This window comes from Pygocentrus nattereri, chromosome 11 (genome assembly GCF_015220715.1).
Source record: "Pygocentrus nattereri isolate fPygNat1 chromosome 11, fPygNat1.pri, whole genome shotgun sequence".
Lineage (NCBI taxonomy): Eukaryota > Metazoa > Chordata > Actinopteri > Characiformes > Serrasalmidae > Pygocentrus > Pygocentrus nattereri.
The window spans coordinates 33,168,795-33,186,045 of NC_051221.1; the positions used below are offsets into that span (position 1 = coordinate 33,168,795).

Genomic DNA, 17,251 nt, shown 5'->3' on the forward strand with positions numbered 1-17,251 from the left:
CATATACAGTACTGTGTATATCAGAGCCCACCCTTCATTTACTTAATTTCCAGTCAAAACATCCTTGAAGCACAAGTTTTTTGTTTTTAAGGTCAGAAAAAAGCTGAAGACACAGCATGGTAACAGAACATTACATAGAAGTAGGGGTGGGCAATATAGCAAATAAAAGTCACATCACAATACTTCAAGATATTTTCATGATATGTGATATGTAACAAATGCACTACCACATTTAAAAACAACCACCAAAAACTCAGAATACAGTGTTTTTTATGCAATGTTTCACATACAGCACTGTACTAAATCTAGTTAAACAGGAATAATTACTCTCTTAGTAATGATATGTACAGTTAGTATAATTGAAGTACTGACAATATCCAAAATATTCCAGAAAAGTGTATTATCACAATTACAAAATTTATCACAATAAGAATAAAACATCATATTGCCCATTTCTTCACAGAAGCCTCAACGATATAAATATAATAAATTTTTTTCAGTATTCACCTTTTCCTAGGCTGAACGATATTGGCAAAATATCTAATTGCAATTTAATTACACAGTACTATGATTATGGTTTAAATTGTGGTTGTTTATAATTGAGGTATACATTGAAGTATGGACATTTTTTGGCTAGGGAGACCAGCATATATTTTTTTAATGAGTTGAATTGTTAACATAGAGTGCCAGTCTGCCAGTTATTTGTGGTTGTGATGTCACAACAGTTAACAGGCGGTGTTAGAAGGTAAATTTTCCATACTTAAAACTTTGTATCAACATTATTGATATTAGACTGTAAGACTGTAAAAAAAATTGCAGCTCTTGCGATTTGATAAAATTGCATTCTTCAAAATTGCGTTTTCGATATAAAAACGATTAATCTTCAGCCCTACCTTTGCCTTTATTACAGCTTCCATTCTTTTCCACTCTGCCAGAGTTTGGTCTTAGAAGTTGGTTGCACTTTCTGCTTCTCTCTGTTGTTTCAGTGATGTTGAAATTTCCATTCTGGAATGGCCAGTCCATTTAGGGACGCAGGAAGTGGGGGAGCTGAGGGGGCTGCAGCATCCCCTGATTTCAGGATTGCAACTGTTAAAAATCATAATAACAATAAAATGTTCTGAACTCTTTAATAATGTGAGAATAGTATAGACTCCTGTGAGCCTGTTTTAGAGTTTGCATGTTTTATATTTTTGAATTTTGCTTTTTTTAAGTGAGCGTCATATAATGAGCTGAAAACAGCTGGCCGCTTTGGGGGCACGTCCTCAAAACACATGCAGGTTGAGGGTCAAAGAGAGAAAATCTGTCTGGTTTAGGCCAGTTCTGAGCCCCAAAGAAGAATAGTATTGTTTTATAACTTACATAATGCAACGTAATAATAACATCTTATCAAGCACTGTATCTCCCACTCTGTTTGCATTCCAGTGTTCAATCTTAGTGTGTGACTGTGGAATCACCACATATCCACAAGATAACTGGTTGCTGCCCCGCTCATTTGTGTAAAGTTCATGCAGAATGAAAGAGCAATGGTTTGATGTCAGGTACATGTTTTATTGTCATTGTTGTTATTTCACATATTGTTTGATGTGAATTAGCAAAAAAAAAAGGGGCAAATCATTTTGCATGACATCATCTGTCACGTCACATATATGCTGCTTAAATTTCAGCACCCCCACCTTATAACACCTCTACCCACAACCCTGAATCCATTGTTCTTTTTTGTCTATTGTCTTTTCACAGTAAGGGCTTCTTGACAGCTACACATCCTTTCAGACTCACAGTGCTGAACTGTTCTTCTCACAGTAGAAAGATGGACAGAAACTCCTGTGTTTTTTTTAGATCTGAAAAAAGAGTGGAGCTTAATTTCTTCTCTCTCTCAGAGATAAAAGCTATAAGTACTGTTTATCTGATGGTGACAGTTTAGGTGGTCTAACAGGTCTTGCACTGTTGCGCAGCAGTCCCATTTCTTTATCTTTTAACATATATCAATATTTTAATTTTTTTTTCCCTTTTGACTTACCTCTTGCTTATGCGAGTGGATTATCTTATATGTAACCTCCTCAGAAACATCTCCCAAAAATGAGTAACTTAATGGCTGTTAATGAATTAAGAGTGGTCTATTGCTTTTGCACAGTACAGTGCATTAGCTGATTCTGTGAATGTCTCTTTCTCTCTCTCAGACATATGCACACCAATTAAAGCAGTGCATTTCATTCATTTCATTCACAGCAGTTTCATTTCTAGCTCCACTTTCTGTTCAGTTCCCTCAACATATGGTCATGTTGTGACATATAGTTAATTGAATTATTATGGATGTTTGCTCTTGAATGGGGGAGCTATGCCAGTGCAGGCCTGTAATTTGCATTAAATATTTAAACAGAACAATGCAAAGATTAATGAGTGAGCACTTTCACATGGTGATGGGCAAATAGCGTTTTATTAGCACTCCAGCGAAGGCTGGGTGGAACACTTCATAAAAAGCTTATTGCCATTTTGACTTGAGACACATGATTCTCATCACCAGGTGTGAAATAGAGTGCACTTAGGGGCTCAGTGTGCAGGATTTACTCTGCTGAACAGTGTGCTCGTGTGTAATGTTGTGCAATATCTTGCACTAGCCTTTTGGGCATGGTTGCTCTCATTTGATGGATGTCACCAGGGGTGTGATGAGCCATGGGTGATGCTTTTGATACAGCTGTTAGAAATGAGATGACTTCTGATACCTTGCGACACGTGCTGCTCAATTCCTGCGACAATATAGAAGGATATTAAAAGCTATTTTCACCAGTAGTCTTTGGGACTTAGGGGTGAAAAGTATAATGGAACTTATCATTTTTGTGATAAATTACTTCACCTTACATCACAATACTTCACAGTTTCTGTCCATCCTTTCACTGTGAGAAGACAACCCAACACTATGAGTCTAAAAGTATGTGTAGCTGTCAAGAAGCTGATACTGAGAAAAGAAAATAGAGATTTGTAAATAAAGCAAAAAGTTGCTGGTGGACTGACCACCCCAGAGTCCAGCTCTCAACATCACTGAATGTGCTTGGGGCTATCATAAGAAGCAGAAAATGCAGCTAATGTCTAAGTTTGAATTTGGGAAAAATATATCTGAAGATTAACTTGAAAAACTGAAAGCCTCTTGAAAAGAATGGAAGCTGAAATAAAGGTAGATTACTGAAAAAAATTATATGTAGTTTGTTGAGTGTTCTGTGTAATTTTCTATTTAATGAGTGTTTTCTGCTCATTTTCTTGACACTGAAAATGAATAACTTAAACTTAATAGCTGTTTTGACTAGAAATAAATTATAAATAAATGAATAGTGGTTTTGCATAGTACTGTAGAATTACAACATGTGTTTGTCTGCGAGAGTCTGTGTGTTATCTGTGCTTCTATTTGAGTCTGAATGAGAACGTTTGTGGGTATCATAGCGTGTGATGGGTCAGACGCAGGGGTTAAGCTTCTGGCTGTAGATTCATGTTAACCCTGAAGCATTGATCTCCTGTCTGCTGCATCATTACTCTCACAACAGATTGTTACTGCAGGGCAGAGAGAGAGAGAGAGAGAGAGAGAGAGAGGGAGAGAGATTAGAAAAAGAACACCTCTTTTATGCCTTTTTATGTTTCTAGATGGTAGATAAAAATCCAGTCAGAGCTCGTTTTTAAATGTACATGGTGGTTTAAATGACTTGGGATTGAGAAACTGAGAGAGGATCATCATAGTTAAAGTAATGATATCTGTAGAGAAATGTATGTTGAATGGTGACGACCATTATTAGCAATTTTCCTATTAATAGAACAGTCATTGGGAGGCAGACAGGCCATAAAAACAGGAAGTCAACCCACAGACAATACATGTGTCTAACAACAATTGCCCTTGTTCAGAAGATTGATCATGTGCATTATGTGTAGGTGGGATTTCAGGCTGTTGTTTGAGAGCAGCTCATTTCATTCTAGAATGCTTTTCTCTCTGTAGCCAAGCATAGCTGTCCAAACAGGGAGGAGACGCACATTCACAGCCTGAGAGACTGACGCGGAGAGGGACAGAGACGGAGGGAGAGGGAGACAAACAAGGATTATTGAGGGTTCTTGGTCTGTAATCAGTGTGAAGTGTTGGCGTTGTTAACAGCCCATTACAATGGCCTGTCTATCTGCACTTTCATGTCGAAAAAAACTCCCAACGCTTTGTTTTGTTTATACTTTATGTTTGTGTGCCAGCAGTTTGTTTTTAAAGGCATTACGTTGTGGCAGGTAAAAATCTGGCAGCGAGTGTCAAAACGGAGAGATGCCCAGGAGAGTGGGAGGGAGACGAGAAAGGAGACAGATGGATTTTCAGAGAGCAATAGGTGGAGAGAGAGACAGGAAAAAAGGAGGGATAAATGCCATATGGAGGGCTGAGATCAGGGTTTAAATGTTTGGGAGGGAAGGACTGGGCTTAAGATCCGAAAAAGAGCGAGAGAGAGAGAGAGAGAGAAACAGAAAGAGAGAGCGATAACGAGAAGGAAAGAAGACAGAAAGTGGAAAAGCTTTTTAAGAGGTGAAACTGGAGGGATTTTGAAGAGCTCACAACGACAAGCTCGCAGAAGAGGAGGATAGGTAGAAGATGGAACGAAATTGCGGTTTTAGAGAGAAGATGAGAGAAATCAGAAAGCGAAATGAGAAGCAGAGGAGAAAAAGTGATGACCCAGAAAGCGGTGGTACACCCTAGGCACCTCGTTCTGGCCTGACTCTCAAATAGAAACAATTAGTCCAGATCTTTCTAATGAGGCGCAATTAAATCTGCACTCTGCAGGGAGAGGGGGATGATGGAGGAGATAGAGGACTGGAGACAGTAATAAAGGGATAGAAAGAGTGATAAAGCAGGGAACAGGTGATTCCTCGGGGTGCCCAGGATTAGAGATTAAATAAAGAAGAGTTTGTGTTTATGCGTGTGTGCATGCATGCATGAGTGTACCTGCATGTTTATTCAAAAAGAAACTGTATCACTGAAAAGCTTTTCAGATATCACACAAAATGCTACATGAATCGAAGGATGGGGCAATATCAAGTCATAGCACTGTGTGAGTCTCCAAAGGTTTCAACACAGTAACACCTGTGTGTTGTTTTGGTTCTAGTCCAAAGCAGCTAAAGCAGTGGTGTCCAGTCTTGACCAGTAAGGGCTGGTGTGGCTGTAAGTTTTCATTCCAACAAAGCAGTAGCTAACATGATCAGTCATTTGAAGACTGGGACCAACTGTTTCAATTAGTAGAATCAGGTGCGCTCTTGCTTGTTTGGATTGAAAACCTGCAGTCACTTTGGCCCTTTACAGATAAGATCGGACATCCCCGAGCAAAAGTGTTCCTGTCCACTTACTTTTGGAGCTCACTGTCCTTTAATTCTTTACAGATAACTACTACACTGTGCTACAAACCGTCTCCACTTTTTCTATATGATCCACTGTCAGCTGTTCTCATGCTTCTCTTTTCTTGTTTTTCTCAAAACCTCTTCCTGTACATCTTTCTCTTTCCTTCTCTTTTTTCTGTCTCTTTTTCTCTCTATTTGCCTTCTCTCTCTCTCTCTCTCTCTCTCTCTCTCTCTCTCTCTCTCTCTCTCTCTCTCTCTCTCTCTCTTTCTGTATCTCTCTCGTTTTCCTATGGTGAAGGGAAGGGAAGTTTGTGGTTCTCTCTCTGGCGATTGGATTGGCTGAGCAGGATGACTTTGCTAATCTACCTGACCTACAGGAGGTACCGCCCAGTCAAGAAACTCCTTCTGACAAGAGGTACCGGCTTGTGTGAGTGTGTGTGCATGCGTGTGTGTGTGTGTGAGTGTGTGTATATGACAGGTTTTTTTGGAATGAATGTGAATATGAGACGTTACTGATGTGTGTGTGTGTGTGTGTGTGTGTGTGTGATATGAGAGTGAATGTGTGAGCTTCGTATGGAGTGTATTAGAAAATGACTGAACAGTATAAGAGTTCATTCAGTGAAGAACTAAGAGGCTTTTACATGCTCTTAACCAACCCACTCTGTTCTGTATAACTGCAGTGGCCTTCTGCATCATTAAGGATGCTACATGTGGGATTAATGGAGAAATGGACTTGTTTCCACAATCTGTCATTGTTGCTGACAGTACAAGTTAAACTTAATGTGTGTGAATCTTTCTTCCTACTTGTGCGTCCTTTGCCATCTGTTTGGAGCATCGATGCTTACTGTAATAGTCTACACAAATACTGCTTTAAAGAAAATGACAATTGGCAGGGTCTATTGAGACCACTAATTTGCTGAGAAATCTGACTCCCACTAATTATTGCCAGTTATGCTAAATTGAAATTATTATGCTTGACTAACTGATATGACTGTCAGTTGTAAACTCTAAAACTGTCAAATATGATTACAGTGTTACTGAAATCACTGCTGAGTATTACTTTTATTACATGAAGATGGAGAAAATATATTTTATGTTTTTATGTTATTATGTTATGTTTTTACAGTGTTTAAAATTTGACAGTAGTACTTGACAGTCTCCACTTCTCTAGGAAGGCTTTCCACAAGATTTTTGAGTGTGTCTGTGGGCATTTGTGCTCTTTCAGTCAAAAGAATATTTGCGAGGTCAGACTGATGTTGGATGAGAGGGCCTGGCTCACAATCTCTGTTTTAGTTTATCCCAGAGGTGTTCAGTGGGGTTGAGGTCAGGGCTCTGTGCATACCACTGGAGGTCCTCCACAATAATAGGCCTTGCCCAAACCCTGATAAATACTAAACAGTATACTGGACTAGAGGTCTGCGCCGAACTGTTTTTTCAGTCCCGCTCCCTTCTGTTCCCACAGGATTTTAATCCTGTCCTCACCTACTCCTGAAGAAAATCTGAATCATTTGTTTGCCACTCCTGCCCGTGCAGTTGCATCAAGGCAAACTGACATCCAATATTTGACATAGTCAATTCACAAATACATTATTCTCTGCTGAAAAAAACATGCTAGTTGTGGCCGTCAAGCTTGCTGTGAAGCAAAGCAAGAACTAAAGCACAGAATTGCTACTTTTTGGCATTTGGCTGGGCTTGGCAGGTGTGTTCATCAGGTTCAAAAGGCTTAGATATCTCTGTAAGCTAGTAGAATTTGCATGTTGGTCACATGATTGGTTGCTTAAAAACTCTTTAGAATTACTTCCTTCATTTGAATAGTTTTACAGTTTAATTTTATATTGCTTAAATATGTGACAGTGATTTCATTTACACTATATACACTCACCGGCCACTTTATTAGGTGTTCAATTGCTTGTTAACACAAATACCTAATCAGCCAATCACATGGCTGCAACTCTAGATGCATTCAGGCATCTAGAGGTGGTCAAGACAACTTGCTGAAGTGCAAACCGAGCATCAGAATGGGGAAGAAAGGTGATTTAAGTGACTTTGAATGTGACATGGATGTTGGTGCCAGACGGGCTGGTCTGAGTATTTCAGAAACTGCTGATCTACTGGGATTTTCACACACAACCATCTCTAGGGTTTACAGAGAATGGTCCAAAAAAAGAGAAAATATCCAGTGAGCAGCAGTTGTGTGGATGAAAATGCCTTGTTGATGTGAGAGGTCAAAGGAGAATGGGCAGACTGGTTTGAGATGACAGAAAGGCAACTGTAACTCAAATAACCTCTTGTTACAACTAAGGAATGTTTCCAACACCTTGTTGAAAGTCTGCCACGAAGAATTAAGGCAGTTCTGAATGCAAAAGGGGGTCCAAACTTTTACTAGCAAGGTGTACCTAATAAAGTGGCCAGTGAGTGTGTGTGTGTGTGTGTGTGTGTGTGTGTGTGTGTGTGTGTGTGTGTGTGTGTGTGTGTGTGTATATATATATATATATATATATATGTATGTACACACACATACACAAAACAGAGTTCACCCCTCACATTTCTGCAAATATTTTAATTATATCTTTGTAAGTGAGTGTAACGCCTGGCAGCGAGGAGGCGGACGCATACGCTGAGATAAGCGATTTTTATTTTGGGCAAATCCAGGGTCATGGTTGGAGTCCGGGTTCATATAGCCAAAACAGAGAGATCGTGGGACAGACATGATGAACACAGAGTTTAAACTATACACTTAGAATAGATCGAGCATTTAAACATACATACAATCAGCACAAAGGCATAATGAAACATCAAACAAAGACCAGCACACACAGGGCTTAAATACAAAACAAGGATAATGAGGGACAGGCGGAAATCAGGTGGAATGAATCGTGCTATAGCTCAGTTTCAGTGGGTTAGTAATCTTCTTATAGCCTAGGCCATCTTTGTGGAGAGCAACAATTCTACTTCTCACATCCTCAGAGAGTTCTTTGTCATGAGGTGCCATGTTGAATATCCAGTGGCCCGTCTGAGTGAATTGTTGCCAAAACACCAAATTTAACAGCCCTGCTCCCCTTTCACACCTGGAACCTTGTAACTCTAATGAGTCACATGACACCAGGGAGGGACAACAACACAATTGGGCACAATTTGGAGATGTTCATTGTGAGGTGGACTCACTTGTGTTGCCACCTGTTTAGACATTAATGGCTGTGTGCTGTTTTCAGAGAGCAGTAAATCTATACTGCTATACAAGTTGTACACTGACTACTTTAAGTTATATCCAAGTTTTATATCACTGGGCAGGATGCCAACCCTCTCCTGAACACCGCACTGAAAATTAGTCTCATGTCACAAGATATTGTGGTGGGTCCAGTGGGAATCCCACAGGATTGCAGACCTCTACTTTACACCACTCCAGCTGATGCTTGACATTGTGCATAGTGATCTTTGGGTCTCTTTGAGTTTAAAATTAACCAGTTCAATTGGTCAGACTTTGTATCAATCAGTATAATTGGTCAACCTTTATATCTGCCAGTATAACTAGACAATCTTTATATCAGCCAGTATAACTAATCAGCCTTAATATTAGCCAGTATTATTGGTCTTTGTTAATATCAGACATTATGATGGGTTAACTGAGTACTGAGCCATTCTCTCTCTCTCTCTCTCTCTCTCTCTCTTATCTTTTGTCTATTGTGTGGGTTAGCAATTAGAAGCAGGAGTGTTTAGATGAAGCTTCTTCGTGTCTGTCTGACTTATAATGATGGGGTTTGGCTGAGTGTCACTAATCGGTAACCAGCTCATTAATCATTCTAATGAAATCCTCACCTGAGGCCCGTGAGAGTTCATGCACGCCACTGGGTGCTGTGTGTGGGCCACAGCTCGTGTTTTGTTTTTCACAGTGGCACTCTATGTGCTCATTTGCTTTTTCTCACTTTTTCCTCTCTGTTGTCTTTATCCCCTTGCTTATTCCTCTGTTATTATGTTGCTCATTAGTTTTACCTCCACTCCTTCATGCTCCAGTTTATATGTGTGTGAGCATATATGTATGTCTGTGTTTTAACAGAGGACTCAGCGAGTGTCCTAATTATTCTGGAACATGCCAGTCGCTTACGTAAACATTTGTCTATAAATGAAGCATTCTTTACTAGCCTAGACAACACACACACACACGGAGCCCACACTTCTCATGAGTATACAGTGGATTGACAGCCCTCTCCCCCTCAGATAGCTATCAGTGCAAAACAGTTTCTCAGAGTCATTTCAATAATGACTGCGTTTCTGTGGCAGAAATTAGGTGTTATCATTTGGAGTGTTTATGAATAATAGTCTCTCACTACGCAAGATGAGTCTTTTTCTTTCTCTCACGTCTCTCTCTCTCTCGCTCTCTCTATCTTTCTCTCTTTGTCTCTCTCTCATCTCTCTCTCTCTCGTTACCCACTCTCTAATTTTCTCTCGCTCTTCCTCTCTGTTTCTCACTCTTGCTCTATCTCGCTTGCTTTCTCCTTTTTTCTCTTTCTCTCTGACTCTCTCACTCTTTGTTTCTCTCACTCCCAGTACAGTTCTAGTGTGCTTTATTGGCATAAACCAGATACATGATTGCCATTGCACTTAACAATGAAAACGTATACACAAATAAGAGAAAGGCACATTAATAGATTTGATTAGAAGATAGAAATCAAGCTATTTACAGAATCATCACTAAAAGGAAAAAGATCTTCCAAATAAATCAGTAATTATCAGGTTCTGTAGATGTCACAAATCTTTACATGTAACAATGGCACTCTTCTCTTTCTCCATTTCTCTATCTCTCTCTCTCTCTCTCTCTCTCTCACACACACACACACACACACACGACAGTTGGCATGTTTTGTGCTTTTGTGTTAATGATTTACAGTGTTTGAGCCAGCTTGTGTAATGAGATCAGAAGCAGTAGTGTGTGAGGGCAACTCCAGCATCTTAAAGCACTTAAGATGGCAAGAGAACATAATTAATATTAAACACACATAGAAGCAATAGGGAATTTCACTATCCTATAAACCTCTTAAGCTTATCAAATCTAACTTCTTTAGCTGGCTGTACATTCAGATGTGCTGGCGATGCCCCTTTTGATTTGGTGCACGTGCATGTCCACATTCGGTATAGTAATATATAACATGATGGACACAAATACCGATATTGAAACCGCAGATACCAATTAAAATATTTCTCCTAAACCTTTCTTAAAAAAACTACTAAACTTTGAAACTCGCTTTAAAATGTGGCACTTCAGATGATCATTTAAATACCCTGCTGATGCTGCTGAAACACTCTACTAACCCAGAGAAAGAAATACACAGCTAACAACATCACACCACGCAGTGTGAGCATGTGGTATTTCAGAATAGATTTGTTGCAGGACTGAATCAGATCCATTGTTTTTCTGGATCTGGAATTTGGTCTAGTACTGATATCTGTTATCAAATCAAGGCCATGTCTAAATTTTATTATCTCACTTTTTATATTAAAATTTAATGCACCAGCATTGAGAAATCACATTGATAAAGGAAAGGGGTCCATTAAGAAATAAGAAAATAACAGCTTTCCCTGCACATTAAGAATTAAATCACACCAGAGCAGCTATTGTGGCCTTAGTTTCCTTTGGTTCAAGCTGAAGCTCAATGTACAAAATGTACAAGATACTCATTCTCTCACTCTGTCTTCTTTGCATTAGAAAGTTTGTTTAGGTTTGAATGTTGCAGAACGAACAGTACATAAAGATCACCCACTTAAGCATTTACCCCGGTGCACTTCTTGCAGGCTAGAAGTGCCATCTGGCAAACTATGGGTGAAAAGACTGAAACTGAAGAATGCAGTAATATAGAAAACTCTTTCACTGTGCAGCCTTCAAGCGGTTGACATATGCCACTTGCCTGCTAGCTGCAGCTACCCCAGTAATAACATCAGCCAGAACACCGAATAAATCTAGTGGCCGTTCTGCATTAGAGTAATATCACAGTTATGCTAACGTGGTGTGAAATAGGGTGTGTAATGTGAGGCAAATTTATCATCTAATGTGACGTTTTCTATGCACTTCCAATTGCATGTGAACACATACATATTCTTATGCACAGCTTTGAAGTCATTTTGTATCTGATGATGGCAGTTAATGAAGAATGTGTTAGAAGCTGCATTCTGAGGCTAGTAATGAACTTGTCTTACAGACTCTGGAACAGTGAAGTGTTATAAGGATATAAAATGTATGGACTATAGCAGCTTTTATTAGACAGGCCTAGTGGACCCTATGAAACTTTCTAATTGTCCGAATGGCTGTACTGCTCACCCCACATTCACATTAGCATACCAGCAGTATCTGTGGACAATAAGTAGCCAAATTTAGCAACAAGTGACTTTCCACACAACGGCCCGATGACAAGCAACAAATCACTGTTGTCGGGAAAAAACCTTTTATTTCCATTTTTGATGTTTTTCAGATTTTTACATAATTTGAAAATGCCTGTTGGCCTTTACATTGTATGCCCAAAAGTATCAGTAAAAACCATTAAATTTTTTTTTTTGCATGGGAGTCCAGAAAATGATAGAAAAATGAAATATTGTGAATATATATGAAAATTATAAACTTGAAAACATATAATTGTGATTCATACAGTATTTAAAAAAAAATATACTGATTTATGGCATATAATTGTTACATTGCCTTGTCAGAAGCTGAAGAGTGTAAAAGCTCGCACACAAGAAGAGCAGCCTCAAACTTGGGCTGGCTTTACATATAGTGAAGATTTAATGAAATTAGCTGCCAACTCACAACATAATGTCTGTGCAACTTGATAATTACACAAAGTAATTCAGAAACAGTCAAAGCGGCATGCAGCGTATTCAATTACTGTAGTAGTTAGCCAAATTAGCAGCTCACAATTTTTTTTGTACACCGTATGATTCTCGTTATCTAAGTCATTTATAAGTCACATCTACAAGTCACATTACATATACAAGTTACACCTATAAAGGCGTAATTAACATATTTGCACAATGCATTTTTTCCAACTGCCATTGGCATTCTTCTACCTATGTCTATATATCTGTCATTTATCTATGTAGGGTTACAGTTTTTAGATGTGCTCTGTTCAAATTAAGGGAGAGGGGAGGAGAAGAGAATCTGAATAACCTTTAAGAGAGGTGTAACTGAATAATATATACTCTGATCACACTAACAGCAGGCTATAGAAGAATTTATAGTTATCTAGACAGCTAATTAAAGCAGCTAGTTACTGAAATGTTAGCTTAAAAAACTCATGTTTGGTGTGTCTCAGGAAACTGACAGAAAGAAAAAAATACATTAGGCTTGGTGGGAGGAGGGGAGAAAACAACAGTTTGAAAGTTTGTCTTTTGGCATAATCACATGCCGATTTGTTAGCGTTTTGATTGGTTGTTTCATGAAACTTGTCTGACAAAGTTGAGATACTTAAAACTGTTGCGAATGAGAGTCAAATTAGTTTCAGCCTGCTTTATGTTGCTGCGTCGGGACAGAATAAGAAACAGAGGAGGTAAAGATTCCACCACAAGCCAGTAGCAGGTTTTTCCCTTCAAGGGTTGACCATCCCCGGCGACCTTACAGCTCTAGCCTAGCCTGTGGGCGCATGCGCAGTCAGTGCTAAAGCCATGGGCCACTCGCTTCTCAATGGCAAGTGCCCCCAGTCATTGCCCAGTCTCCTCCTGTGTGTGGCAAAATTTTCCACTGTGTACTGCATCAAAAACAGCCTTGAAGCTACAGTAGTGACGTGTGGTCTGCAAATGTGAGCATACCATCATACTACACAGTTTCCAGCCTCTCGTTTGTTGTCAATGGAGTGTGCACACTGCAGTCTTTCATCCAGAGATATCTGTGACAAAACTCACCTGGTGACAAAATCCCACCATCTCATGGAAAATAACACAAGGAGTGTCTATCACATGCCAGACGGGAGTTTGAGTGTGGTTGCTGTGGTTGTTTCTGCACTACTTTTTGGGCTTAAAAAAAAGAAAGAACTTGTGTTATTTCATTAATTCATGTGTTAATCACTTTCAGGGATTGATTCTTGTTATTTCCCTAGCCCTATAGGGCTCCCACTGCTATGAAAAAATTAGCCACTTTTTAGGTGTGTCAATGTGTTCACTTACAGATATGTATGGGCACTAAAAGTCATTAGGTCGATATGCATATGTGTCATAGAAACAGATGAGAGCCACATGAGAGTTGTAGCTGTAATACATGGAGGATTTGGCCTCAAGCTAAAGAGATCCTGACGTTTAGAATGAATGGCTACAGGAGGACACACAGCACAGTGTTTACAGTCTACAGGGGTGTGTGTGAGTGTGGGTGAGATTCAGTTATGTAAGATTAAACATTACTCTACTGTGTAATCAGAGACATCATCCTTACAACCAGCCTGAGGCTTACACACGCACACACACACACACTCACTTACTTATTCTTACTATTTTCCACTTATCAGAATAACAGTGAAGATGTCAAAACTGTGAATAAGCCCCCTTTGCCTTGAAGAATTCAGCAGTCTTGGTTGTATCAAGCAGCTTCATTAGAAGCCACCAGACATTTTACAACAATGTTGAGGGCATTTAAATATTAAATACGGGTGTAATAATACGCAATTTTTACAATACAATACATATTGTCATTTTTTCCTCACTGTATGATTCATTTTCTGTGTAGAATTAGAAACAAAATGCAAAGTAACATGTAAAATGTCAATATTAATCTCAATATTAAATAAACTGAGCTTTACATACTCATTTACAATCTGATCTTGTGTATCTCTTACACACTCAGCAAACTGCTAATCCACAACCGAATAGAGGTGCAAATCGGTAGCTAAGCAAGTTATTTGTTTTTCCTCTTCAGAATCAGCTGCTTGAATCTAGTAGGGAAACGCAAGTACTGAGACTTGTTTTTTCTGCACAAAGTTCACCAGCTTCTGGAACATTCGTAACATGAAACCTTTAGTCTGGAAAATTTAAAAAGGAAGCTGGCAAACTTTATCTTCACATTTTCCAATACACCCCCCCCCAAAAAATAAATTAAGTAAATTAAATAAAGATTTAAAGTAATTAGTAAGACCCTAGAAAACTGTAAAGCTGGGGTCAACAATCTTTCAACAAACGGTCAGCAGTTTTTTATCCTAATCAAACAGAAACAAACCTGATTTCAGTTCTTTGAGCAAAGTCAAGTGAAATGCTAGTGTTGTGCTTGATTGGAAACCACACTGCAGCCACACTTCTAATTTTGTGGATTAGAGTGGTGCCCCCAGCTTTACATAGCTGCTTTACATTCTGGACAGAATATTCTGAAATAACTGCAAATGAAACCTGTATAGCCTTTGAGAATTAAGTTATAACAAAATTAATACACTTCATTTTAATGTATATGTGTGTATATGTGGATCAGTCTTCTCAGTAGCCTCAGTAAGATTAACTGAGTATGAATTTGAGCTCCTCTGTGTGTGTGTGTGTGTGTGTGTGTGTGTGTGTGTGTGTGTGTGTGTGTGTGTGTGTGTGTGTGTGTGTGTGTGAGTGTGTGTGTGTGTGTGTGTGTGTGTGTGTATTGATTATGTGCAGAATTACATGCAGAGTTGAGAGCAGAGCAACTGAATCTCAAGGATTCAACAGACTCACATAATACAGTCACAGAAATAGAGCTTCAAATATGTGTGGAATTGATCGTTTTCATTTGTGAACATAGATTTGTGAGCCAGCTTTCACATACGGTAATATACATTGGATGTTGGTGCTTGCTGCATACATACATTTGCATATTAATGCATGTATACCGATAAGATTAAATTACTGACATATTTATCATATAGTCATTTAAAAAAGGAAAAGAAAAAAGATAAAACAGTGGTGTTCTTCTGATGTTCGTCCCATCTGAATAGAGGTTTGAAGGCCTGATTAATATCAACACTGAGCTGAGTGCCAAACTACTGCAGCCTAATTCCAATGCTAATTCCTACAGTTTACTGTCCATTTAATAAAAAAAAGGGGAGTTGCATTTTGAAGTGTCTAAATCTCAAATAAAAATGCCAAACATTTCCAACCAAAATAATTATGTTCTTAAACATAAAATCAGTGCTTAAATAGTGACTTTATGAAGCAACATAAGATATCTAATGGAAGGTGGTAGTGTGAGTGTAAGCTGTGAGGCATTTAGTAGTCAGGTGCATTAGAAAATGGGCTATACATGAAAATTTTTGTAGTTACAGATTAACACTTGAAACCTAAAAAATCATCAGACACGTGTTCTCTATATAGACTAGCTGGTGGCATTAGATGAGCTGTCCTTGGTGCTGAACTAAAACAGTCTAGACTTCAGTGTCTCTGATGTACTGCTTTAGCAGACACACTGCCCAGTTACTGTAACAGAAAACCAAAGCAGAAAGTGTATCTACTGACATTTGTGGGGGCACTTTGCTTGTGTATGGTTGTTACTGAAACTGACTCAACATTCAGACTGTACAGTATCCGTTTATACAGAGTAATTCTGATGTTTGCTCCCCTCACTCTCTATGCCTCATTCTCTCTAATTCACTAAACTGTGTTACCAAAGCATCACCTCCAGTGTGTGTGTGTGTGTGTGTGTGTGTGTTGGGGCTGTCAGATCTGTATCATTCTGTCTGAGCTCTAGTTTCTGTTTTTCTTCTAATGAGGTTGGTTTGCCAATTTGGAGGAAATGACAAAACTTCACATTAATCACTGCATTTTTTACACAGTCTAAAAGTACAGCTGTTTGTTCTGACAGCTTTGCAGTTGTACTGTTGGCTCAGTCTCTGCTCTTTTGGGAGACATGCTATTTTATTTTTAATAGTGCTTTATGACTCACTACTTAGGTACTTTATCAGTGTAGTTCTGTGTTTGAGCCTGTTACTGTGATCAAGTTACTGTGAGGCAGAGACATTTCTGTTCTAACTTTAACATGAATGCTGTTCTGAAGGTCAGTTTGTGGTTATGATGTCACACTTTTTCTAAAGGTCAAATCTATAAAGCTGACATGTATTAAGTTGTAAGAAACAGAAAATCGTTAATACTTAAGAAACTGGTCAAATCAAATTTGCACAACTTCAAACATAGTTGATCAGTCAGGACATGTTTGGTTGGTGTCTGTAGTTTGCTTGTGTAGCTTTATAATGGAGCAACGTAATACAGAAGAAGTCTATGTCACAGAATGCACTAGACGTGTTCAAAGGAATACAGCGCAAGTCTTAGAATATAGTAGTATACAGTAGAAATCTATGTCACAGAACACAGCAGAAGTATTCAGGAGAACAAAAGTAAAAGTCTCTGTCATAATATACAGTAGACTACAGTAAAATACAATAGAAGTCTATGTCATAGTATACAGTAGAATACAGTGAATACAGTAAAGTCTGTCAATGTACAGTACAATACAGTAGAATACAACAGACAACAGACGGAGACAGTTGAGCAACTGAAGGTGTACATCAAGCAAGAATGAGAAAGAATTCCACCTACAAAGCTTCAACAATTAGTGTCCTCAGTTCCCAAACGCTTATTGAGTGTTGTTAAAAGACAAGGTGATGTAACACAGTGATAAACATGCCCCTGTCCCAACTTCTTTGGAATGTGTAGCAGGCATATTAAATAAAGTTTACCCATTTGAACATTAAATATCTTGTCTTTGTAGTGTATTCAATTGAATATAAGTCGAAAAGGATTTGCAAATCATCGTATTTTGTTTTTATTTATGTTTTACACAACATTCCAACTTCATTGGAATTGGGGTTGTAAATGAAAACCTTAAGGCTATACAAGATCACTGTAGAAACCCAGCAGGTAAAATAGAAATAAAAACACAAAGCAATAGTTTGAAAAACATCGACCTGTGGAACACTTCAAAGACAATATATTT

The 17,251-nt window shown here is 38.6% G+C and overlaps 1 protein-coding gene across 3 annotated transcripts in view; it reads left to right on the forward strand.

The window, feature by feature from the left end:
• Positions 1 to 17,251, forward strand: part of syt7a (synaptotagmin VIIa) — a 131,493-nt gene that overhangs the window by 99,374 nt on the left and 14,868 nt on the right. For all 3 annotated transcript variants that reach the window (XM_037542828.1, XM_017706711.2, XM_037542827.1), the window contains one exon: positions 5,642 to 5,758. In XM_037542828.1, the coding sequence (XP_037398725.1) occupies positions 5,642 to 5,758 (117 nt within the window). The remainder of the gene's footprint in view (positions 1 to 5,641; positions 5,759 to 17,251) is intronic.